The sequence below is a fragment of the Ischnura elegans genome, chromosome 4 (genome assembly GCF_921293095.1).
Source record: "Ischnura elegans chromosome 4, ioIscEleg1.1, whole genome shotgun sequence".
NCBI classification, from domain to species: Eukaryota; Metazoa; Arthropoda; class Insecta; order Odonata; family Coenagrionidae; genus Ischnura; species Ischnura elegans.
In genome coordinates this window covers 119,766,082-119,794,001 of record NC_060249.1, presented here as the reverse complement: position 1 = coordinate 119,794,001, position 27,920 = coordinate 119,766,082, and the positions used below count along the sequence as shown (strand labels likewise).

The following is a 27,920-nucleotide window of genomic DNA, read 5'->3' as shown; positions in this document are numbered from 1 at the left end:
TCTGTTTATCTACAGCATGAAATAGCTGAAAAAATGTAGAATCATTGGTATCTGTTAGCTACATGCATTATACATATTGACTAAAATTTCCAGAAAAAAATGCTCGTTGTCATTGATATCTACGAAGTCCTTAGCAACAAGAATTATAAATTCAGCAGATTACACGCAACACTGATACATCTTGACTGAGCTGATATATCTAGAAGGAATCTATTAATTGTATACCAAGAAACTATGTAGAAGGATAAATGTGATTAAATAAAAATACTTGAAAATAGGCATTTTTGTGTTTTTGCCTAAAAGGTAGTACAGTAGGGCCCAGTTAAGAAGTTTTTCCTCTAATGTAGGAGGTATGATTTTTAAGTCCTGAGTTAAAGACCATAAGTTGCATGCTAATTTTTCCCAGACCATAATTTTGCACTTGATAAGTTTTTCTAGCTAACAGGTCTTGACTGATCATACCCCAATGTCGTACATATGTCCATTAAATTCTACCTTCATAAGAAGTTTTGGAAGATTTTTAAGTAAATTTACATAGAGTCAAATATCTTTTGAAGTAGGTAGCACTGATTTTTCTTCATTTGATGAGTTGAAAATAGTCAAAATTTCTAGGTGAGATTCTTTGGTCTTGTGATATTGTGACCCACTTCCTACAGCACCACTGAATGTTTGAAAGAAATAGAACCATTTTCTGTATGTTCAAGGAAAACTTTTACCATTCAAACTACCCTTGATTCAATCTTTTCCTCTCAACAATAACAAAATGAACTTCTTTTGTTTAGATTAAGTGAATTCGCAATTATTTACAAACATTCATTTCAATGGTCAATATCCCATAAATTATACCTCATGCTTTCCCACATAAGAAGTTTTCAAACGTGTCCCTTGAAAAACTTCTGATCAGGGCTCTACTGCAGTATCAAATCGATTATGTATATGTATAGACTCAAAAGATTTTTTTATTCCGATAAATCATTAAAAATCGAGAGTAAAGAAAAGCTTACATACCAATTATCCAATCAAACACGAAATCATGATTTCATTTGTAAATAACACTTGGTCTTATAGCATCATTATTTCCTAGCAGAAAAGCTCATTTCACTTGTTTTCCCCTTGCGAGGGATCAGTTTGTAAGGAGGCTTTGAGGAGATGTATTCTTCTTCTTCGCATGCACCTCTTCAGGAGTCTGCAAATGGAGAGGTTAAATGTTTCACTAATTGGATTCACAGATATCACTGTCAGAGAATCCATCCCTTTAACTGACGGTCACACCACAAAACTTTTAAAATGAGTGCGAAGTGCCAAGCGAGGAGTCACACAACTTTGCAGCACCTGTGGTAAGTGGTAGAAAGCCAGAGTTCAGCGAAACTATGAAAATAACTTGCAAATTTCCTTCCACAAAAAAAGAACTTTGAAGTCAAAATTCATCTCTGAAAAATAAAATGAAGATTGCATGAGAAATTCTAAAATGAAACAGTTTGCAAAAGCAAATAAGCACACTTCATTCCAATGAATTCAATTACACTTCCTTCATATAAATTACAATCTCTTCCAAAAACATTTGAACTACACAAATTATGTTTAAAACAAACATTTTATGAGAAAAGTCATGAGCAACAATGTCATTATTACGTCAGGAAAAAAATAAATACATGCATAAGAGAACTAAATGAGCATAAAGAATGGATGAAAAGAACTAGGTGAATTATTCAAGTTAATGCAATACACATAAATTTAATCACACAGGTGATGCCATAATTCAACATTTAAGTTACTGCGACTATTAATCATGCCTTAACACAATCACTTAAGTAATAAAATGGGATAGACCACTATTCAGATTCACATTCCCCAATGGAGAGGCCTCCTCATCATCCTCAGATAGGAAGGCAGATTTGATTCAAAAAAGTAATGTATGGCCTCTTACAGAAACACTCAAGTAAAGACCATGCACAGTCAAAATTCATTTTTCAGTTACTAAGAACTGCTGAGGGAGCTGTGAGCAAGCTGACCTCTCTATAAGCTTTGAGCATATTTTTTTTTTTATACTTGTTCAGTAGGCTGCTGTGGACATTTTTCTTATATTTTCCCAGAAACTTGCAATAAGGGAGAGCGGGATGAACTTTTGCTTGTATATATTTACCCCACCTCAACTATTTTATTTTCATCACTGAAGATGTGCAATGTATTCAATTCTATTCCTTAATCATTCTAATTGCAGGCTAATACAGTGGTTCATAATGACTTTGCAAGCTTACAGGTTCTGCTGTGTCTTGGTTAATGGCAATTATTCACTTTCATTGCTACCCATCACTCTTGGGTGATTTCATTTCACTTTTCCGGCAGCATGTGCATCACAGGGATTGCAATTTCAGTCATTTTGAGGCATATGGAGAAGCCCCAGCCAAGAAGTCAGTCTAATGCCATTGCCTCTATTGAAATTCTAAGGCAAAAGTTCTCATCTTGATAGCTACTAAAAATATCTGGGGAAAACAAAGCCTCTATGACACATCTACACCTCTTCCCCATAAATAACATGATCTCCCTCTCAGTGGGTATGTTTGTCTGTCACTGATCCTTAATATTTGTGCAAGGCATGTCATAAAAAGCCATCATGGCGGCGGCAATGAGATACCTGCTCTGGCTAGGTGCATCAGTATCATCAAGGAGTTTCATGTTGAGGTCGAGTTTCTTTATCACTATTAACCATAACCAAGGTTCATAACTTTGAAAAGACTGTTTTGCCCGAGAAGGAAAATCACATTGTGGGTATTGCCTGCATGTAATCCAGGACACATTGATGCCTGGGCTGAAAAATCTCCAGTTTAGTTTCACCGGCTTCTTTCAGACACGAGTGATTTCCTGTACTGTGTGCATTGCCTTGTTGTGGGGTGATTGGCCCTTACTTTTCTGAAAATCAACGCGACTACAGCATTAATGAGAGGTCTCACCATTACATCTAGCATAGGGATTATTTACTCCCAGATTTCATTCTTTTTCCGACACCGACGTTCAATACACCTCGTCTCACCAACTCACTCTTTCCTGATAGTAAATGATAATAGGGATGGTTCGTAATGATGGATGGAGTAAATAGCAAGGAGATTGAATCATATTAACCCTACAGCAAAGGGAAACATAAAAGTAGGTATGTATGTGTATGGGTGACTGCAGGAAATACAAACTTGTACTTTTAACCTGTTCCTTTTTTTACCTGTTCTTCCAGCCCCTTCCTATCTTTTTTGGCCTTTATTTCTTGAGATGAAAAATTTGGAACTTTCTCATCTAATCCTAAGTAGTCCCTCCCTTGCTCAGTAGAGAACGAATTCCATCACCATAACCTTTCGTGCAATAATCTACTCTGTGCTCTGGTAGTCTCAATTGAAATGAGTAAAAATTAATTATTTCAATGATTTTTGGAAGCATATCAATCACTGTATTATGAAAATAAACTCAATAAAAGACTTATTTAAAAGAAACCAGAAAAATATTATTCTCTGATGTGTGGTATCACTAATCCACCACCTAATAGGGTAGTTTCTTAATCAAAGAAAATGGAAGGCATTCATTGCGATTCGTTACCCACCATTCATAATATACAAATTATTTGGTTTTAGAAATACCAGTTTAGACGAATGGCAATGGTCAATTTTATCCTCATTTGAAAAAGGCCAGATTGGCACCCATGCGATACCACTCCACATGATGTCACAGGGACCTAGTTTCGATATGAGTAGATAGGAGTTTACCATCATCTGAGATTACCAAAGGCACAGAGCTCAGGGAAACATGTCTTAATAATCACCTATTAAAACTGCCTAAGGTCGGAAAGTTTCCTTCGTTTGATAGGGTATTAATAATCCTCATTTAAGCCAAGCGTCGTATCAGCGATCAAAGCCTCGGCCCAAGGTCACCTCACTTGCGGCAGCGGGAACCAAAACGACGTCACACGGAGTTTTCCCAGCATTCATACTTAGCCGCCGCATTTTCCCGCGCTTGAAAATTTTCACTTTTCATTTAATCGCGAAAAGTAGATATCGTCACTTAAAAATCTAAAAGAGTGAAATGCGTACTCCAGGAGTAATAATCTTTCGATTTAGGCAATAAAAAATAATAGGAAACCACCATATTGCAAGGCCCCTTCCAGTGAAGCCTTGAGTAAAGGGTGAGAAGGAACCAAGGAAGGAAGGAACATAGGTACCAAGGGCATTCTATCTGCTCTTCCCCCCTGGCCTCCTTCCATTATATTTCTTCACGCAGCGGAAGACTTGTCATAGCTGCCACAACTGAAGGTGGTTGACAGACCACTTTCTACAGTAACGCTTGAACATAGTTGCATACAGAACTGAATCGACAAATGTTACCCCAGTCAAGAGTCTGATCTGTGTAAACACCCCTTCCAATCATGGGGACAGGATGAGGTACGCTACCCAAATGTTTAGAATTGATCACCATAATGTGCCAAGAAAGATATTTTACCAGGGGAAACTACCAAATATTATGCTAAATAAAATTCTCAATTATTGATTGCATATTTTGAGCATTACAATAACTTCTGAATTCAAACCTATACTTTACGAAATGACACCAAATTATAAACTAATCAACTGATCTTGATCATATAAAAAGGGAAAATTGTCTTTACAATTTTTCTCAGTCATCACTGTGTTTTTGACTTCTAAAGATAACAGTTTGGCCAGTTTTCCAGCAAGCATCTTCTGACTGAAGACAGTGAGATTAATTTTTAATCACCACATGTGTTCTCCCCACTCTCCTGCTGAAGTTGTTTAGAATTGATCACCATAATGTTCCAAGAAAGATATTTTACCAGGGGAAACTACCAAATATTATGCTAAATTATGCTACTGTTTGGTGCTCTTTAGTAATAATCTATGCAATCTTGGGGGAGAGGGTATCCTGTTTTTCGTATCATGTTCTCAAGAGTTTCAGCAATCAAGATGACTTCATGAATCAGTTATGAACAGTAGTCAATCTTCTATAATTACTATTGCCTTCTCAAAAAATAAATCTTGTAGCTGGGATCACTCCAGTTAAACTCCAAAATGGCAGACATGGTGGACTTCTCTTTTCCAAAGGAAATAATGGAGAAGAACCTATGATTTACAAAACTTTCATTTTATTTGTCAATGAAGTACATTGTTGGTCCAAAGGAACAATTCTAACTCCATTTTATAAAGAAAATTAGTTCATAAAATGTCTACTGAAATTGAGGGAGCTGCCCAACTGGAATGAGTGAGTTAACATTTTCAACCAGAGCTAGACACTTTTTGCAAGCTTTCTTTCCCCTTCACTGCAGCATACTTGACACAACAGCACAACTCTTCAGCAGATTCACAATTCACATATGTAGTGGAAGTTTTGAAGAAGAATTCATTGTAAAATATAAGTCTCTCCAGTATTTTTATTAGTTACTGCCACTACTTGTCACAGCCTAATGGCATCATAAGGGATTTGAATCTTTAGTTTATATCAACTCTGTTTTTGTTGACTTAAACAAAATATTCAAATCCCTGATGATGCCTGAAGGAAATGACCAGTGTTGACTGTAAATAATAGAAATTCAATAAGATGACAAGAAAATACATTCTATAATGAATTTAAAAACAGATCGCATTAGCACCCTTACTCAAAAAAGACTTCAGCCTAGTTTTTTTGTGAGCATGACGTCGCCACTTCAACAAATTATGACTTTTTGATTGACATTCCATCCACCTTTACTCACCTGTTTCTCTAAATTAACAAGTAACGGTCTCTGGCCACCCTAATCCCTAAAGAAGTGTAGTCACAGATGCTTCTCCCGATGATAATTGATAATGAGCCACTGATGCAATATTCCACAAATTGACTGATAACTAGATGTCTAATTATGGGATACATATGTATAACATCACTTATCCCATCACTCACTAAGAGAACAAAATTTTGAACCAATGATATGTTAGGCATGAAATAACCTAATAAAAATGGTCACAGAAGTACCACATTAGAATTAGGGATTGTCTAGTTGAGTGGCAAAGCAGGAGGCTCAGACTAGAGGCAAAGTTTCCAGGCAGTAAATTGATTTTTCTATTTTACATCAGAACCTTAATTAAAAAAACATTTAGCAACTCAATACCTAGTTGAATAAATTCATCAAAAATTAAATTACACGAGGAAAATTATAGCAAGGAGGGAGAGGAGAAGTGGGAAAAGGGGAGGGGAGCGACCTTTCATAATCCATTGGCCAGTTAAATTAAATATCAAATGGTTATAACTGTGGTGTATGTGAATCAGTACCTGGGTCAATGCTGAGACAAATTTAAAAAAATTCAACAATAGGTAGATAGGTTCGAACAGTTTGATTTTCTAAGATTTGTAAATAATAGGTAAGTTTCCTTTATCAAAGAAAACGGAAGGCCTTGATTGCGATTCGTAACGCACCATTAGTGTATTCATAATATACAAATTATTTGGTTTTAAAAACCCCACTTTAGACGAATGTCAATTTTAACCTCATCTGAAAAAGGCCAGATTGGCGCACATGTGATGCCACTTCATGTAATGTCACAGGGGCCTAGATGCTGTATGAGTAGATAGGAGTTTTACATCGTCTGAGATTACCAATGCATGCATGTGGCACAGAGCTCAGTGAAACATCCCTTAATAATCACCTATTAAAATTTCCTTGGTTCTGAAAGTTTCCTTCGTTTGATAGGGTATTAATAATTCTTATTTAAGCCAAGTGCTACTTGATAAAAGGGTACTCTGCTACCCACTTGCAGCCTGCATCGTAGCAGCATTCATAGCCTCGCACCAAGATGGCCTCATGCAGCAGAAGCCAGAACCAGAATGACGTCACACGGGCTTTTCCCTGCATTCATACTTAGCCATAGTGTTTTCGCACTTAAAAATTTTCATTTTCATTTGATAGCAAAAAATAGATATCGTCATTTAAAAATCTAGAAGAGTGAAATACATACTCCAGGCATAATAATCTTTTGATTTAGGCAGTAGAAAAAAAATGGGAAACCACTCTAATGCATTCAGAACTTAGTTATTGCATACATTATAATACTTTATTCAATTTTCACTTGAATATTGGCCATTCAATGTGAATGGTGGTATTCTTTATGGCAGTCATAAAATTAGTTGTTTCAGGCATGACTTCATGGAATCTACTTGACATATTGAAAATTAAACCTTTTTAATTCCACATAAATTAATGTACGACCTTCCCTCTGATATTGTTACAAATTTACAAAATATGGGTCCCTTCAACTTTCTAAATCAGAGATTTTCCTGAATGCTACAATAAAAACAAATTTTGAAGAACAGGAAAAATTTGTAGAATCACAATCTGCAAGTGATGAACACCAATTAAAACTCAGTACCACGTATGCCATCATTCCGTCTCCGTGCCACCATCACATTATCGTCATGTGTTTGTGGTCCTATCTCATTGTTTTATTATTCTATTTGTATTTACGCTCACTTAATTACCAGAGTGATTGTTAATTTGATAAGTATATGACCAGAATGGTTGGTTGTTGGGATTGGTGTTCTCTGAAATGCATGCACTATATGCATATATCCTACTCTCTGTGAGCATGAGTCTATTTTTTGTTTCATTTCCTCTTCTGTGTATTTCTTTCTCTGTGGCGGGAACCATGATCACAGCCATCTCTTGACCAATGCATTCGGCTACATCTGAGAGGAATTGGTTGCATGAAAACAAAATTTAAAACACTAAAAATTAGCTGAAAACAGTGGTAATTAAAGCAACCTGGGTAGCTCAGTGGTCTGAGCATCTGCCTAGAAAGCGGAAGGTCCAGGGTTCGACACTTGGCCGAGGAGACATTTATTCCTTGTGTTTTCAGCCATCATTCCATCTACGCACCACTGCCATGTCAACGCCATGTGTTTGTACTCCTATTTTTTAGTTTTATCTTCTATTAGTATTTATATTTTAAAAAATTGCAATATGACCCCCACATATCCTCAACTTTCAGTCAAGGATGTTCCAAACAGTAAATAATTGAAAATTTTACGTAAAGCAATATTAAAGGCTTACACTAAGGCATATTTCCATAATTTTATTACAAATAAGGTGATTTTCCATGCTTAATTGCTTATTTAGTTAGTACTAAAATATGGAAAAATAGTTACATTATTACCTACTATTGAAATGAATGGTTTCAGAAAAAAATAGCACCACAGAGATGATCAAAATAATTGACACACAAAGATATTCCTCTCTTCTAGCAAGGTGATTCCAGGTAATTATAAACAAAATCCATTAACCCACATGAATGTTTAATAAAAAAACATAAAAAATTTTGGAGTCTCTAAAGCTATTTACAGGAATAGTTCCACTACCTCAACCTCAATGGAACAGTGAATAATATTTTAAGTGTGGAAAAAACATACGTAAAACAATAAAAATTAATTATTTCGTATTCCCAAATAATATAATATAATTTACTAACCTAAGCAAAAAAAGTATTTTCAATATATTTCAGACAAAGAAACAGCTTGATGCCATCGATTGCTAGGCGTTTTAATTAAAAAGCCAGAATAATTTCAATGGGAAAAATTGTGAAGTTGCGAGAGGATTTGAGGCTATCATGGTACACGGGCAGTGGGAACAGTTCTCAGATGTTTCTGGCACCAACAGATCACAAGTTTAGTCCACGAGTGTCTTGAGAGAAGAAAATTATTCACAGGCCCAAAAGACAATAGTAGATTTAGGTATTGAAACTCAGGCATCAAACTACACCGTAAGTAGATGGGATGAAACAGGATCCTTGCATTTCAAACCATTTTCGCCCAGTTTGTATGAGAGCAGTCATTGCTAGTAAAAATTATGCATCTTGATACTTTATCAAGGTAAAAATCACAATTGTATGAATAATTAAGATCATATCCACCAATAACTTTCATTTGCAATTAATAGCATAACCCAATTATATCAAATATTATCCTTAAAAAAATTATTAAGAAAAATTCATCAAATTAAAGCAACTTGGAGAAGACAGAATTATCATACGAATATTGTTATGAATCAATTTGATACCTTAAGTAATTACGAGATTGAGTCACTACAATTAATAACAAATAATTTAGTATAAAAAGAAAAGCAAAGAGATGCAAAAACAACCTCTAGTACAAATAAAAAACATGTCAAATATTAAATGTAATTAAACATTTACAATAGTCAATTAACATAGAGGGATTTCAAGTATGTATGCCCACACTTATGAACTTAGCCAAATCAGCAATGCCGGAAGCAACAACCCACCACATCCCCGACAGCTGACAGTGGTGAATCCTCCAGGGCCAGCAGATTGGGTTAGGCTAAGGCGTGATGGAAAACAGAGGGAGTAATGGGAAAGCTGAGAAAAGTCCTCACTTTTGGGTCATATGATATAAGGCAAAAGTCTTGAAACAATTAATTCCACCTGCCAGGCCACTGTGAGTCCTTGTCTGTCAGCGGCACGTACACCACTCCCATCAACGACGTCCTCGTGACAGTCCCGTTGGCATCCTTATCGATTTGCTCAAGCTGCTGGTTGCCACCTTCGGGGCCCACTGGGATGATCATCCGTCCACCTGGCTTCAACTGATTCACCAGCTGAAACCACACAGACAAGAGTGGGCAAAATTCAAAGCCTTGGCACACTTTCTGCAAACCTAGTCTGTTCCTGTCAGCTCTCTCAGTGATTCAACAGGAAGAATGGTTTGGATAGATGAGGGTAGAGTTCAACCTAGACTAAGTCAAAGGCATGTGGGCCACATATTCATGGTAGGGAGCAAAGTTACTCACCCTGGGCCTCCTCATCCTTCTAACTTTTTTGCATGGAGGTGTCTGATGGCTATGTTAAAAATCAAATGGTTGACTTTTTATAAAATGATAAATGTCACTCGCACAAAACTAGGAGATGTAATGATGTGCAAGTCCAACCATCTAACTTATCTTTGACACCAAGTGGACCTAGGGCAATGAGTACTAAAATCTATAATAACTTACCCTTGATTATTAAGAATGAAAGGAGACTGCCTCAATTTAAAAAAGCAGTATTTGCATTTCTCATTGATCAATGTTTCTATAGTATAGACAAATATCTGTGTTTTATAACAAATTGAGATAAACCTCCTTGAGTTTAAGTAATTGGGTTTGTACTTTTAGTTTTTTTGACGTGCCATATATACATGCCCAGTGAGAAATGGGTGGTGGAATCCACGTGGAACCCACGTGGAACCCACGTGGAATCCACGTTGAGTGGTGGATATTTGGTGGTGGTGGATATTGAGTGGTTGGACCCACGTGGAATCCACGTTGATTTCAAGTGGATTTGTGGTGATTATCATAAAATGTTAAACAGAATTTCTAATTTGTGGAACTTAACTCTCTGGTGACATTGCGTCATTTATCATCCTGAAACCACGCTAGTTATGTGAAAATGTATCGCACATTCTATTTTTATACAATTCGTGGAAAGGCAGCCATGAGAGCACATGAAAAATTGTAGACACATATATAGAAGGTTTAGATATAGAGTGGTTGAGGTTTTAATGGTTTTAGGACAGCACCTACTGCTGTTTTAATTTTTCCACCAAATTTCCACGTGGATTCCACGTTGATTCCACGACCAAAAACACGAAGTATCCACGTTACATATCCACGTGGGTTCCACGTGGATTCCACCACCCATTTCTCACTGGGTGCCCTGTTCTTATCAGTGTACTGTGTCTGCTGGCAAATAAAATTATTATTATCAGTAGCCAAGCACTCAACCCACAAGTGTATCATACTCTAACTTCAGGAAACTGGTGTTGAAGAGAGTATATATATTTATTTTAAAAAATTGTTTTAACACATAATAAGGTTCAACAAAAATTATAAGTGGCCAGCAGAAGTGAGGTAATGCCACAGCAAATATGGGTATTGTGATATTGGAAGCAATGACAATCTTTCAAAATGAAGGGTTTTGTCTTAACACTAAAGAAATGCCGAAATTTAACTCAAACTTGCTCAGATAAAAAAATAGTGAATAAAGTAGGGGAATAATTGCTCAACAGTAATTTAAATAAAAAAACTTGTATGTTGCATAAACGATGCCATAACATAAAATCTATAATCACAAACCACATAAAATGAAAAGGTTGGAATTTGAGTGTCAGCAATAATACAGCATAATTGCGATTTTCACTACTCTCATCATCATTTCCTAGGGAGCTTGGTAGTTTGTTAGGTTGAGTCCTTGGTTGCTGGTTAAAGGTTCCTGAATCCAAATCTCAGGTGCAGCCTCCACATGCCTCTAACAAAAATCCTCTAACAAGGGGAGACCACGAACCTTGCTCCGCCTTTTTCAATGCCGTATTTTTTATGGCCTTCGGAATGGTGAACAGATCCCTGAACTAGTAGTGGTTCCGTTGAATGGGCCCTAGTTTGGCTGTAATTAATTAATTGTGGAGTCTTGACATCTCTGCGTTGGAATTGACACTGCTGAAATACCTAAACGCCATTATGATGATACAAAAATAGTCTCATGTCTATGCTTGTTGCAATTAAACTTAATGAAAAAGTTGACGCCGATTGATCACAATGAAGACAACAAAATATACAGCCATCACGAGCCCCAAACCCAGGTCCCCTGGGTGGTAGCCTTTAACGCTACCACTACCCCACCTGACCAGTCTGCTGAGTAGAGCGATATTATGGAACTATACGCGGCTTGTGAAAAGAAGTACCGTATGAAAATTAATTAATTACAGCCAAACTAAGGCCCATTCAACGGAACCACTACTAGTTCAGGGATGTGTTCACCATTCCGAAGGCCATAAAAAAATACAGCATTGAAAAAGGCGGAGCAACGTTGGTGGTCTCCCCTTGTAAGTGTGAGTTGGCCCAAAGAAAAGGTACTGGCACACCAACACATATTGTGAGATATCCCCTGGATTAATCCAGGATGAGCTCTACACTCACCTATAGAAACCAACCTTAAGGTTCAATGACAGAGAGAGTCTACAAACTTAAAGGGATGTCAAAAAACAAATTCTTACCATTCTCCACCTGTTTCTCAAGCAAACCCAATGAGTTAATGACACAGAAAAAAATATACAAATCAGACCCTAACTTAAGATGATTTTTTTAGGAATATGTTTGAACAAATTGAACTCATGTTACATTCATGCTGTCAATCAAAATAAATTAACCATTTCGAGAAGCTGTGATCCATGAGTGCACATTATAGTGAGCTAATTTGAAAATCAGCTTAACTACAGTGGTTCACAAATGATCAACAAATAAGGTAGGATAATGTAAAGTTTCATGAATTGAACTAAATTTTGAATTATTTGGGATTGAGTAAAAAATTTGACCAACACTTGAATAACTCAATCCTAAATATAAAATAATGGCCATAAATAACTCAAACTAAATTTTTTTATGAAAGACTTGAATATCGATTCAAAAACAGCACATAAAATAAACTATGCACATTTGCAGTTAGAAATTCTACTACAGTAGACTGTTCCGAAAAGCATCAATTATGGTTCTTTCTTCAGAATGCACGCAATATCATATAATAAGCTTCATTCCTGTGGAGTCATGATCCCCCACTCGGTACCGCTCGTAAATTGGACATACAGTTAGTCCTCTTCCTACACACATTCGATTTACAAACTTTCAGAGATACAAGCATTCAAAAACTTCAAACTTCGATTTTGGCACCTTTCCATTTGGTCATTGCAACACGATGTGGCATACTCTGAACAAAGAGTCATTGAATCCGGAGTGAAGTTAGGAACTGTTCAGAGTTTTGCCCATTCTTCCTTACCATGGGGAGCTATTTTTTTTGGCTTCGGCTGCATCACACGCCCAGCTAGATCAGTTCGTCACAATCGTGAGTTAGTGCACAATTGTGATGCAGTGTTGCATTCTGCAGGATAACCGTACTCCTCAATGTCTTGGATACAGTCCGGCCAGCGAGAGTTGTCCGATGACAGCACAAAAAGAGGGGTGGAAAACCCTGCGCCAGCATGGTATGCAGCCAATCGCTGTCCCCCAAATGCACCTCACACCCTCGCCTTGTCATACAGCATTGTCGTCTGCATATGGAGCACCGAGGTAGGCCTGAACCACCAAAACAAGCCCTTTCTTCGAATCACCAAAACAAGTGATTCTTCCTTTGGGTCCTTCACGCTCGTCGTCCCTTCCAGCTCCTTTCTCCATGGAACTCTCCTTGTTCACAAATGAAGTAGGCGTTTCCCTTTCTTCCCTAGCAGCCTTGCCCCCTACCCCGACCAAGACCATTCTGCCTGTCATCGGACAACTCTCAGCGGCCCGACTGTAGGTTTATCAACTTACAAACAGGGTCTCGGAACGCATCTAGTTCGTATATCGAGGACTTCCTGTATTCAGGAAGATATCAACCCTTGATTGCATCATGCTGCATTCTTCTGTTGAGAAATTGAAAAGAATTTTCCTGTTTATATATATTTGCAGGTAATTTAATCACGTTTATTATATACTTTTTTTTTTCGACGATTCCTAAAAGGAACGTTAATACGAACTTCGTTATTACAAACCTCTGGTCCATGCACTTCATAATAACGAGTCTACTGTAATCATAGAACCTCTTATAAGAGAGCATTCTCTAAATAATATATTACAAATGAAAGAGTAAGTAATTGCTTTTCTCAGAGGGGTGAATAGAGGCTAATTCATTAAAGCGATTTTTAATAAAAAAAAGGCTTTAATAGAGGCTTAAGACTAGAGTCCTCTTCAAATGCAAGCTCCATGAGTTTCTATTGAAACTAGAGATGTGCGAATAGTATCCGCGAATACTCGAATACCTCGAATACTAGAAAGTATTCGATATTCGAGATCTCGAATAGTTATGCCAAAGGTGCCGTCTCGAATACCTCGAATACTTTGAATTTCGCGTCATACACTGTCGCTCGCACGTCGTTCGTAGCTGACTCGGAAAAATGGAGAGAACTCTATTCTTTTAGTCCATGCAGCGCCGTTTTATGCAAGTTGACGAACTACATCAAATTTGCGGGTTAGAGCGGCGAAAAGATTTCGACGCGGGGAACCGAAATTGATCGGGTAAAAAAAATCCGAAAATCCCAGGTGTCCCCCATCAGGAGAACCTCAGTGCCGTGGGATAGCAACATTGTCGTATTTCCCACGATCCGCTATCCCCCTCCATTCAGCATTCGCCTCAGCCACTCTCACGATTTCCGCTTCTCCAAAATAAAAAAAAGTCCCAGCTCGTGGAGGAATCGTATTACGAAGACCTTAGCTTCGAACAAATATCAAGTTACCGGAAAATAATAGAATCGCGTTTCACCCTTCACTCTTTCTGCCCCACTGACCATTTTCCCGCATCCATCTTTTGATAAAAAAAAAAGACGAGGTGTTTACCATGTGCACTTTGTGGCTAATAACTACAGGCACTTTTGAATCTTCCCCAGGAGATGAAACCACCATAGGGAGAAACTCAGTGCCGTGAGATAGTGACATTGGCGCATTTCCCACGATCCGCTATCCCCCTCCATTCAGCGTTCGCCCCACCCCCTCCGACGATTTCCTCTTCTCCGAAATCAAACAAAAGGTCCCGGCTCGCGCAGGGATAGTATTACGAAGACCTTAGCTTCGAAAATAATATCAAGTTACGCGAGAAAAATAAAATTGGTCTCGCGCCCACCCCCTTTTCTCACCCACTGACCTTTTTCTACCTACCTGCTTCGAATTTCCCCCTTTCCGGAGGTCAACTGCTGCATGAGTCATCTACTAGCCCGAAAGGTGTCTAACAATGACTTTCGGCAATTATTATTACACCTTCATTGGATTGAAATATTGGTAATGTGCGCGTAATTTAAAAAAGAAAAAGACCAAACACGACGTATTTCTGACTTTATTTAAGCATTTTACGCAAGAAAATAAATGCCGGACAGACGAAGAAATACGACGGAGGCTTAGCATTTTGGCGTAATGCTCAAATAGGGCGCTTTTCTATTATTTTTTTATTGCCTAAATCGAAATATTAATATGTACTCCTGGAGTACGTATTTAACGCTTTTAGATTTTTATAAGACGATATCTATTTTTCGCGATTAAATTAAAAGTGAAAATTTTCAAGCGCGCGAGTAAGTATGATTGCCGGGAAAAACTCCGCGTGATGTCGTTCTGCTTCCCGCTGCCGCGAGTGAGGTGACCTAGGGGTGAGGCTCTGAGCGCTAATACGACGCAGGATGCTAGCAGGTAGCCGAGTACCATGCTAGCAGGTAGCCCTTGGCTTAAATAAGGATTATTAATACCTTATCAAACGAAGAAAACTTTCCGAACTTAGTCAGTTTTAATAAGTGATTATTAAGACATGTTTCCCTGAGCTCTGTGCCTCACGCATGCATTGGTAACCTCAGACGATGTAAAACTGCTATCCTCTCGTGTATAAACAAGGTCCCTGTGATGTCACGAGGAGTGGCATCGCATGGGCGCCAATCTGGCCTTTTTCAAATGAGGAAAAAATTGACCATCGCCATTAATCTAAACCGGTATTTCTAGAACCAAATAATATGTATATTATGAATACACCAATGGTGGTTAACGAATCACAATCAATGCCTTTCGTTTTCTTTAATGAAGGAAACTACCCTATTGTTTACATAAAATTAAAATATTCCATTAATCAGCTAAATTCCTGTTTGAATCCTTTAAAGGCAATCACAATTACTCGCCAAAATCTCGGGTTTCCTGCTGCATAGGCGACCTAGTCAAACATTTTCACATTCATCGTTTAGTATTCGAGGTATTCGAAATTCGAGGTATTCGAATATTCGAGCAATGATTTGATATTCGAATTCGATATTCGAATTCGAGAAATCTACTATTCGACCCATCCCTAATTGAAACACATATATTTTATTCTGTTGATTAATTTATTTGTTTGTTGTTATTTTACTCGGTTGATTATATGTATTATAAAAAAAAAATGAATGGGGAACTTGCATGAATTTTTTTTATTTCATAGGCGGACAGAAAATTATTTTCTGAATACAACAAAGAAAACCGCATGTAAATCTGAGTTTTCTTTCGCGAGATATTTAATGATAAAGATAACGAATTTTAAAGCGCGGGAAAAACTCCCTCACCCCCCAAGCCACTGCCGACGAAGCCTCGATGACGTCAAAGGTGCCTAAACATCACGCGAAGCTATTGTTGTGATTGTTTGTAATTAGTGATGGGCAAAGTCGATCATTTTAGTGATTCAATCATTTTGTCTCGAGTCACATAAATGATTCAATCAATTGATTCAATCATTATGATCGAAAAGACTCAAATGAATCAAGATCGAAAAGACTCAAAGGAATCAAGATCGAAAAGACTCAAAGGACTCATGATTGAAAAGACTCAAAAGGAATCATGATCGAAAAGACTCAAAAGGAATCAAGATCGAAAAGACTCAATCAATGGATGTAATAAATCACTTTGAATAATCGAATAAATACTGCCTCATCTGCGAAGAGCATTGGTAACGCTGATTGCTATCCATATTATCATTTCATATACTATTTTAATTGTGAATTCCTAGATGAGTAAATTAGATTGAAAAAATGAAGGAAGCAGTGTCATGAAAATATTTGGGAAGGCGAAACTGCCACAGTTTCTTAACATTAATAAAATAATTTCTAATTATAGTTGATCAAAATATAACACAAAATACACCACACAATGCATGAATCTGATCTGCAGGATAATTTTATGAACGGCACAATAAAATGTAACCAGCTTTAACTTCTACTTCTTAACGTTCTCCTACAGGAGTCATCTTAATATTTTCCTTTTACGTGTATTGGTGTTATTAATACTGATAACTGCTGGAAAACATTTAAGAAAAAGATTACACAAGTATTCAGTTCTTCATAACATAGTATTTAATTTTATCACAACTATTTCTGCCCTGACGAAAAGAGATTAAGCATCAGTCCATGATCATACGTATGTTCATGCATCGGTCGTTCCAAATTTTGAATCAAACCGGAAACCGAGATGATTGATATGAAACCGGAAGTCGGAGTGATTGATGATTGATGATCGACTTGTTTAACGAAATGAATCATGAGTCATTTGATTCACCTAGTGATTCAATCTTTTTGATCGAATCGTTCATGATCGACCCATCACTATTTGTAATAGTTGCCAGCAGTTGTGGGAGCTTCCTTTGTTAGACGTGTTGATTATTTTATATTTAAAGATAAATATCCGACGATAGAGGCTTGGAAGCCCTCATATTTTGCATTATTTATAATATTAATATCTGAGTAAGGGCATAAAATATAAAACTGGAGCAGTTAAACCAAAAATTTGATAATACCTAAATAACATCGTTGCAGGAGTCTGAGCCACGGCCATTGGAAGGGGGATACGTTAATTGTAAGTTGATGTTATCGACGGCATATCATTCATTTAAGTATGTAATTAGAACGATTTTGATGTTTACTTGTGTCCGCTTAGCTTTTATACACAATAACTTCAACCGTTTTCTCGTAGGTACCGGAGAATTCGTCGTTTAGGACTGTCTGTGCTTGTATTATGGGGTGAATTCCAGCCAATGCAACTTTTGCTCGCTGATTGGAAACATCTAGGAACATTTTTGTGCCAAAATAGTGTTATTTTCAACGTGACATCTCCCGTTAAGCTACTGCTAATAATCACAGTGCCAGTGGTTGTAATGCACAAAGTTTGACAAGGTTGAAAAATATCAGCCAAGAGTTATCAGTGTTCCATCGTGATTGAATTGTAAAAAGTGCTATTACGCTATCGATAAATGTCTAACAGTAGTGTAAAAATTGTCAGTGGCGTGCTAATCTCCGTTGTTCACCGTAGATATGACATTTCACGATCACGCTATTGAAATAAAAACTGTGTGTGAAGTTTGTTATTCCATTATTTCAACGAATAGTGGTGAGAAATGTCACCTGTGTCACTTGTGTGGGCTAATTTAAGGGTTTAAATCAGTGAATAAATAGTTGTATTCATCATAACGAGTTCTGTTATTGTAAGTTGTACGTGATGAATATAAGAATGTGATAGTGACATCCAGTTTTTGATAAGAGTATTTGCCTATTTCCCACTATATTTTTATGGTATATGCTAGTATATTGTTTATAGATTTACCTATATTATTGAAATAGGTTGTAGCTTGTGTGTGTGTTGGCAGCGGAACCGATTCGCGATCTCACATGTGGATTGTGTGCAGACTGTTTTGCTGTGAATTCGTACCGTAGGACGGATAGGACCAAGATAGGACTACCTTCTCCGTTAATCCGGCGTTGCCAAATTCAACAGCACAGCTTACACTAATGTCAACAGCACAGCTTACGATCGTTATCCTCCAGTATTACAAGTTTCTTTTACAACTCGATTTGCCGCCGACGTATAGCAATAATTTGTCTTAACAAATTCCATGAGGGTCGTGGCATCAATTTTTGGTGTCCTAAAAAAAGGCTGGTGTCCTAACACCCCATGCCACACGCCTTTTAGGCGGCTTGCGGGGTATTATGTAGGCGTAGATGAATTTCAGGTGTACTATTCGAACGAGTGGCAACGTTATCATCCATTTTTCTGATAACCAAAACACACGATGTGAAACGCTTGTACTTCATCATCCCGATGCCGCATTATTAATATCCCAAGTAATAATCTAGGCACAATAGCAATAGGAAAACTTGCCCAAGAATAACAGAACAAAATAAAGTGACGATGAGCGGCTAAATACTCCCTCAAAACAAATTTTACACCATGCGCTCAGCGTATTTCCCTACTCCCTACGGTTGTTTAGGCACCTATGACGTCACGCCTGGCCTCGGCAACGCTCGGGTGTCTTCGCGCAGTGGTCGGCTCAGAGAAATTTTTCTCGATTTTAAATGCAATTTTTTTATTTCTTTTGATGTTGAATGGAGAAACTGAAGGTATTTTTGCGAGCTAATGCATCCATTTGACTTATTCAAAATAGTTTTTAGAGCAATCTACGACCCATGCAAGTTCCTCATTCATATTGTATTATACACTTGCCTTGACATGTCCTTTATTTATAGCCACAAATCTCTCGGAAAATAATTTTTTTTATTATAACTATGCACCTGACATTTCAGTAGTTATTATGAGAGCTACATCCTTGTTTGCTACTAAGATTATCACATGGAATGTTACTTTCAGTAGAGACTGAATGGCACCAACCAATAAGGTAGGATCAATTCTTTCGATGAGGGAGTGAGTGCATCCACATACCTCCTGAGGGAGAGATGGGGCCGCAGCCCCCACGTGAATTGCATCGAATGGAGCTTCTTCCGCATAGCCCTGTCTCCCATCTCCCTCTGCAAGAAGAAATGACACCAGATACACAACACATCTAAAGAAAGGAATTTTAGAATTCACAGACAAGTCAAGGATACAAACTATTTGGAAGAGTTCACACTGAGGTGGTAGTGGCGTAACAATGGTAGCGCTAAAATAAGTAGGCTACATCACTACCATTAGCTACATAACGAATGCATTATTCCGAATTATGAATTAACAATATAATAAAATCCTGTAAATGTTCTTTCCAAGGTACTATAAAACTGCAAAAATAGAAAAAGCTAAACTGTGAGAACAAGAAAAATGCATTGCAACTGAGAGGGCCTCAAACATTTGTGCAAAAATAGGAAAAGAATTAAATGTACAAATGCAAAAATAAGTTCTTGATGCACTGCTAATACCATTACAATACAAGGAACAAGTAGATGATTCACTACCTGTTATTTATCACTTCATTCCATTAATAAAAGCACAAAGGTTAAGCCAGTATTTCTAGGAAATGTCACAACTGACAAAAGCTGCCCATAGCCACTTTAGAGCAGGGTTCACTTACCAGGCTCCTAAACCTCTCCTTCACAAAAATATATTCCATTTGAAATGCTCTTTTAACTTCCTGGCGTTTTCCATGTATATCTCCTTCACATGTGAGATTCTTAAACAGTGCGTTGACAATCAGTGGCAGATCTATAGCCCCTCCCTTGGACACGCAATTTACACTAGATTGAATGGCAATTTTTGTTCAGACCCGCAATACTTCTCAGAGTTTACCCCATACTTATCCACCCCCCTTCTTTGTCCCTATCCTGGATCCACTACTGTTGACAACCACTATCTAGCGATTTGATCGATGGATTTTTCTTCCTCATAGGAAAATTCACTAAAATTGCTGGCACATTAATTGCTTATGCTTGGTTTCGCTAATAGTAGGACCCGCCCGCCTTTGTGATGGTGCGGGATTCCTCGTCCCTTCCCTTCCTTCCCTATCCCCTCCCAGGAGGCGTCGTCGGGCTCCTATCGCGGCGGCGCCTCCTTCCTTGTTCCTTCCCGTCCTTCCCCTTCTGGGTGCAGAGGAGAAAAGCTAGCGCTTATAGACCCTGCCCCAGGAGTGTAACCTTGCGAGCCCGCCCTGGAGTCTCGTTTCCACTGTTGACATCCACTAATTTGTGAAAAGAAGAAGTCTTCACATTCTTCTTTTCACTCACAATGGAACCAGCAATGATTTACCCAATTCAGTACATACTAGTGATGAATACAAATTGAAAAGCTTGACAATGATGTTGAGTCCTGATTACCTACCCTTCTGCATCACATGCAACCTGCAATGCAATGTCCTACATGTACCACTTCTCAGGTGCCACCCCAGTAAGAACACTCCCTTCTTAAGCTGAGTTTAATTCTCAAAGCAACAATGGCACTCACCAATAAGTGTAACTCTTCCACTAGTTAAAAGTTCAGGTTTATCTTTCCTGACATTCTCCCGAGAAAATTCAACAAGATCGGCAATATGATCAATTCCTATGGCCTTTCCAGTGGAGCCAACCTAGAATAATAATGAAAAAAAATAGCATTATTTGGAGCAATAAATGACATAAGTTGCAAACCTGGCTAAAAATTTTAATACCCTAAACAATGTCAAGCTTGAAAAATTTTAGCTAGTCCAAATGACAGCTAAATTTCAAGAAAAAGTAATTGATTAGAGCTCAAGTTAGAAAAGTATGAGTCAAAATTCATACTCTGAGACTCGCAGAGAAATTAAATAGCTGAGAAAGATAATAATGATTAGTACACGATAGGAATTTTTGCTACACGGCAGATGAACTGTGGGTGTTGCTGGTGTACTCAAGTAGTAATCTGCAGTAGCACAGTGGTGATTTACATTTATTCTTTATTTTCATCATGCATCACAAAAGAAGAAATATACATAAAGCCATTCATTCATCATTGTGCATACTTGTATCTTCAGCCATTTGTATTACAAGAGCATTATTGAATTTTTCGCTCTTCACTATTAAGTTTTTCGTCTCCCTTTTCTCTCTACGTCTCCCACCTGTGTATTGTCCGCTATGTGGCTAAGACTATAACAGTGACATGGTCATCATGAACCCTGGAAAACCAGATTTTCATAAAACGTTCCAAGAAAATATATCAATGATGGATATCAACAAATCTGAAAATGCAGAATGAAAATAGTACAGCACTGTAGAATGACTACTATAGCAATCGAATTTATGAAGGCACCACATCACAAAGATTGTTTTATGGCTACCACTTCATGTATTTTGAGAACTCTATGAAAATGGAAACAAAACCATGTCACTGATACTCAAAAGGAAGACAAGCAGGATTATCACTTTTATCACCTCTGGAACAATTCCCTCCTCAGTCCCTTATTTTCCGAAATAGGGCGGATTATTTCCCTTGCAGAATGCACCAAGGCACAAATAGAGTGCGCAAGGAGTTGTCACCTCCTCTATGACTTGTTTTCACGAAGAAGTTCTGCCTTTTACCACACAAAGGTGGGTCATTATTTTTGACTGGTATTGTACCAACAGATGACCTTATAAAAAGCCAACAGTGAACAGTTATAAGTTTTTGAGAGAATAATAATAACAATAAAATAATGAATATGTAAAAAATCCAAACATTAGGAACTAAGTATTGAAGGGTTGTTTCAAACACATTCTCTGATATCATACTTCTGCAAATACTTTACGTTAAATTCATGATATGTGTACTCCAGCCTGAAAACAAGCGAGGGGCAAATAAAAACAGTACCATCAACGCCATGCAGACAGTAAGATAGCCACTGCCAGATCCAACGTCCAGAGCTTTCTTCCCTTCCACAAGGTGGTCCTTCAGAAGTTCAAGGGCGTGAGCATGCTAAACAGAATGAATTCAATATTAGAGGGACAAGTATTTCAATCAAATTAACAAATTGCACCAAAGTAAATGATGCAGTCACTCACATTCATACCATACATTCGTTTGCATTTAGTACAAATAAATAGGGAGACTTAGGCCTCAAAGTTTTTTTTACAATCTCATTTATTGAAAAAGGCTGCATGAGATTAATCAGTTAAAGTTAAAAATTTCCACTTAAAAAAAACAGAGTAAAATAATTTAGAGATAAACGTAATGATTTTTTTCAAACCATGTATTTCCTCCACAAAGATAACTGTATTATTATCATGTACCTGAAAAACCCTGCTGGCATGAAAAGTGCTTTGGAGTGAACAATGAGAACTTGTTTCCTCCAAATGTTGGGACAATATTTCTGTACAAATTTAAATTAACAATGAATTAAATTTGAACAAGATGATGGTCTCGTGAAGACAAATATTAAGAACAAGAGGATGGAAAGAGTGGCTGAGGAGAATTATGCAAGGGATACAGTTGAACCTCGATAAGTAAGAGTTCAACAGACCGGCATTTTTTTCTCTCTTATAGAAGTTTCTCACTATACAAATTTCTCATTTACAAAGGTTTTGGAATGACCTCTCTCACTTCTAGAGGTACAACTAAAGAAATAGGAGTAGAAGAGTGCAGGAATACCACAATTATGTATAAATATGTATTATAAATTTAATTATCTATTTACTTTAAATTATTTACATTGTTTATTTAAAGAAATCAGTTGATGTCTTTTGATATTCTCTTGTGGTATTATTAATGTTTTTTGATCTCATTTTTCTCATTAAAAAAGATTGTTCCCTTTTTAAAACTACCCTATAACTGCATTATATCTCAATTCACTAGATTGGAAAATGCAACAAAGTAAACTTCTGAAATTTACTTCGAAAAAATATCACCGTCTTTCCCTCTTAACTTCCATTAAAGTGTGTGTTAGGAGTTAATAGAGTCATGAAGAATGTCTGCACTTCAATTCAACATTAACTAAAATGTATACAAATCTAAAGTTAAAGTTTTGAGCACCACATACATTTCCCATCCTTCCATTTTGAGTCGGACAGGAAGCACATATTTCCCCAGCTGAAATCAGCCAAAAAAATCTTTCACTAATACATGTTTCTATATTTTCACTTACAGAGGCTTTCAAGTGCAAAAATGACAGGACCTGTCAATGAGTCTCCCTTAGAGGTTTCTCTCATATCCAGTTCTCGCTTATCGACGTTTGATTGTATTAGAAGAGAGTTAGCCCTTTTAGTGTGACAAGCCGATATATTGCTCTCATATAGTCCATTATTTAATTTGCTATAACTTATTATATTCAATTTATATTTCAGTAAACGTAAAAATATTTTGTCAATGTAAACCAGTTTCACCTCATCAATCAAAAAAAAATCACATGGATATGTAACAACATAGCTTTGTATTGTTTTTTTTCCTAGTTGCAACATTTTATGAAAATACCCTCCACATTTCTTGCCAGCACTCCAAGAAGAAGGATTGCATTGAAAAGGGTTAAGATATAAGGAATAGAAATACATTATTATGAAAAGATTAGCTGATAGAATAACATGTGGAGGACTGCATCAAACCAATGTAAAGATTGTTGACTGATGATGGTGATGACTAGTAAAGCAAAGAGGGGTAACTTCCAACTGCGTATAAAAATAAGCAAAGGTCAAAATCAATAACCATAGAATCACACGATTATTGTTTCGATCCACTTTGAATAATAGGTCCAATGATCACTCCAATAGGGTAGTTTCCTTCATCAAAGAAAACGAAAGGCATTGATTGCGATTCGTTATCCACCATTAGTGTATTCATATTATACAAATTATTTCGTTTTTGAAATCCCAGTTTAGACGAATGGCAATTGTCAATTTTAACCTCATTTGAAAAAGGCCAGATTGGCGCCCATGCGATGCCACTCCACGTGACGTCACAGGGACCTAGTTTCTATACGAGTAGATAGGAGTTTTACATCGTCTGAGTTTACCAATGCATGCATGAGGCACATAGCTCAAGGAAACATGTCTTAATAATCACCTATTAAAATTATGTATGGTTGGAAAGTTTCCTTCGTTTGATAAGGTATTAATAATCCTTATTTAAGCGAAGCGCTACCAGCTAGCAGGGTACTCTGCTACCTGCTAGCATCCTGCGTCGTATCAGCGCTCAAAGCCTCGCCCCAAGGTCACCTCACTTGCGGCAGCGGGAACCAGAACGACGTCACACAGAGTTTCCCAGCATTCATACTTAGCCGTCGCGTTTTCGCCCGCTTGAAAATTTTCACTTTTCATTGAATTGCAAAAAATAGATATCGTCATTTAAAAATCTAAAAGCGTGAAATACGTACTCCAGGAGTAATAATCTTTCGATTTAGGCAATAAAAATTAATAGGAAACCACCCTATGATGGCGGAGCAATGATCGTTTCGTACAATCATTTTCCGCGATGGCTGCAGGGAGGACAATCCCATGCCTTAAACCATCACTTGGCACTTGCATTCTTCTGTCGCTGAAGCCTTTTCTGGCACAGTATTTTGGACAATCAGGAAGCACAACTACTTACAGTAATAGGGTGGTTTCCTATTATTTTTTTATTGCCTAAATCGAAAGATTATTACTCCTGGAGTACGTATTTCACGCTTTTAGATTTTTAAATGACGATATCTATTTTTCGCAATTAAATGAAAAGTGAAAATTTTCAAGCGCGCGAAAACGCGACCTATAGAAACTAGGTCCCTGTGACGTCACGTGGAGTGGCATCGCATGGGCGCCAATCTGGCCCTTTCCAAATGAGGATAAAAATGGACCATTGCCATTCGTCTAAACCGTTATTTATAAAACGAAATAATTTGTATATTATGAATACACTAATGGTGGGTAACGAATCGCAATCAATGCCTTTCATTTTCTTTGATGAAGGAAACTAGCCTATTGTAATGCCTTGTTTGACTTTTAATGGAATGACAGTTACATATACCAAAAGCGATGGAAGAAGTGATGGAAAAAGGGAGTGGCAGAATAACAATGGGATTCAGAAAATGATAGGTCGAGCCATCATTTTTTTGGTCCCTGAAAAGCTAGAGCTCAAATTCTGGGGTAGGAAAAAAAAATGATCAAGCGATTCAGGCTTAGAAAAATTACATCCTAAACTGAAACCAGTGCCTTTGCAGAAGATTAAAGCTTTCCAGAATTTATAACTGCCTCCAATGTGAAATTTTTTGGTCAGAATTTATAAGGGAGTCACCTGAAGTTTGGCATTGCGCATAATTTATTATCAGCTTCATTTCATTCTGATACGAACTGAGTTGGGTTGACTCTTAGTAAAAGTGCTAACTGATCATTGATACAGTCAAGTTTCACTGGAAATATACTGACGTCAAATGACAACAGTATATACGTACTAGTATGACAGAATATAGCCCAACTGCCACCAAAGGGCAAAATGAATGCATAGAAAAATGACAGCATCTTGTTTAGCTACGTACCCAGGGAGAACACCAAGGTCAAAAAGACGTCTTCTAGGCATCTTATAGGTCATTGGTTTTACTTTGGTTTTGAAAAGAAAAAAAATGACCAGCAAAAATGATGAGCAAAAGTTTTTTAAATAGTTCGCTTAGCAGTTTTAGGAGATTCTGGAATCCATTTTCATAAAGATTACTCGTTAATTCAAAATGTATTTACTTCATCATTATCATTGTCTATGTTTGGTTTTGAAATGGTCTAGAAAACGTCGAATAAGAAGTCTTCAAAAGAGGTCGAAAAGACGTCAAAGAAACATCATTTAAATAGTCAGAAAATCCTCTCGATCTCAAATTAATAATACATATCCCCTATAAATTTTCCCTTTGCGGGAAAGTTGCCGGCTTATATCAGGGTTTCGATCCCATTTTTTTTCAAAATCAGATATTGTTGACCACTGCCGCTATACATAGAAATAATTCCAGACAAGACATTGCTGAATTTTTTTGTGGCCCATACTATGTAATGCCTTTTAACCTTTATCTTACCTATATTTAGTACCCATAACCTACAATGATATCTTTTAATAAGTATCTAGTGATTATACCATTGCAGATATAAAAACTCTATAATCAAGACAATTTTTAGTTGAAGTTACTACTGGGTCATTTGGAGATGACTTTCTCTATCACGTAAAAGATGCCAAAACAAATCATTATCGCTAAATTTATCATGTGTACATGAGGTCACAGCCACAACTGAGAACTCACCAGACCAAAAGGACTAGCCAGATCAGGACATTGAAATAAAAGATGCAGTGGTGGCTCATGAAGTACATATATCAACCACAGATATTAATTAAAGAGGAGAATCAAAAAAGAGGTACTTGCTGAATAACTAATCGATAACATTATTCCAGCAGTACTACATCCTTCTACAGTGGCATAGCATGTAGATAGCAGTTTACTGAGGCCCAAGCAATGAAAACCTTTAAGTTCTGAAGATTGTTACATCATACAGATAATTATTGTTTAGGAAAAGAGAGTACGGCTTCTTAAGGAGACACAAGTTAGCTACGGCTGTACTTCGCTACGTCACGAAAATTGTTCACATTTATCCTGAATTAATGATGCACGAAATAAGACTTCTCCACTCAAATAATTTATGCACTACGCAGACAGCACATAATTTGATCTAAGTGGTTTAGTAGCCAGTATCAGCCAACATATCCTAATGCCATGAATGAAAATGCAACTCCCTGAATATAACGGGCTATTTTTCCCATCCAAGGACTCCACCATTCAATCAATCCTCATGTTTAACAAAAACTAAGAATCTAATGTAACTTATGGTGCACCTACCATATGAGGAGCACTGATAGTAACTCCAAATCCAATGCTTTGGGGTGCATCCATGTAAGGGTTGTTTTTTGAATATTTTCCCCTGTCAACCTGAAGCATTGCATCTTCGACACTTTGACTCCTAATTATGCCATTCACTAAAACAGATGAATCAGTAACAAATCATACGCTGAGAAAATAATACCTACAAAACGCGATCAAACAACAACTACTCACATTTAAGATTCTTCACCAAGTCTGCGTTGTCTTTACCGTGAGATCTCCAAGCCATTATACTTCTTTGATGGATTGCGAGGAACAATAAGCAACCTAGAAATAAGAGATCGAAAATATAGCAACAATGCCATAACTTCCACACAAAGATGCATAAAACCGGTACTGCAATAAAAGACGCAGTAACGTGTCTTAAGTGAACAAAATATTTCAGCAACGTAATTTATTACGGGAGATGGCATTGAAACGTAAGTTATCACTTGAGACCAATGACAAACCGTAGAATTTATGGGCTATTTCGGCTATTTTCATCTCTTTCTCACGGCTCGATTCCCTTGCGCCGTAATTTCGCTTTTACGGCTACTTGCGACCCAACAAAAGCAACACGAAGTTCGTCATTCCAATTATTTATGGATGGAGCACGGTCTTGGATGGAGCAAGGCACGGAGTTCATGCATCGTTTTTCACATAATTTGACCAATTTTATTTGACTATTTACCAATTACCTTTTACTGCTAGTCATCATCTCTCGGTCACATGGACATATTTGTACAACATCCATTGCGCTAATAACATTGATGGCGTTTGAGTTGTTAGACA

General features: G+C 37.3%; 1 protein-coding gene across 10 annotated transcripts; it reads right to left on the bottom strand.

The window, feature by feature from the left end:
• Nucleotides 1-941: 941 nt before the first annotated feature.
• Nucleotides 942-27,708, bottom strand: LOC124157963 (protein-L-isoaspartate(D-aspartate) O-methyltransferase). Of its 10 annotated transcripts, none has more exons than XM_046533079.1 (8): nucleotides 27,599-27,708; nucleotides 27,324-27,416; nucleotides 27,108-27,244; nucleotides 22,145-22,249; nucleotides 20,789-20,909; nucleotides 19,301-19,386; nucleotides 9,459-9,631; nucleotides 942-1,186 (listed from the first exon to the last, which is right to left on the bottom strand). In XM_046533079.1, the coding sequence occupies exons 1-8, from the start codon at nucleotides 27,630-27,632 to the stop codon at nucleotides 1,099-1,101; spliced, it is 837 nt and encodes a 278-aa protein (XP_046389035.1). In that variant the 5' UTR covers nucleotides 27,633-27,708; the 3' UTR covers nucleotides 942-1,098. The 10 variants fall into 10 exon arrangements, with proteins under 10 accessions (XP_046389035.1, XP_046389032.1, XP_046389034.1 ...); XM_046533076.1 differs by having other exon boundaries at nucleotides 27,551-27,657; XM_046533078.1 differs by having other exon boundaries at nucleotides 942-1,332; nucleotides 9,463-9,631; nucleotides 27,551-27,657.
• Between the last annotated feature and the right edge of the window lie 212 nt (nucleotides 27,709-27,920).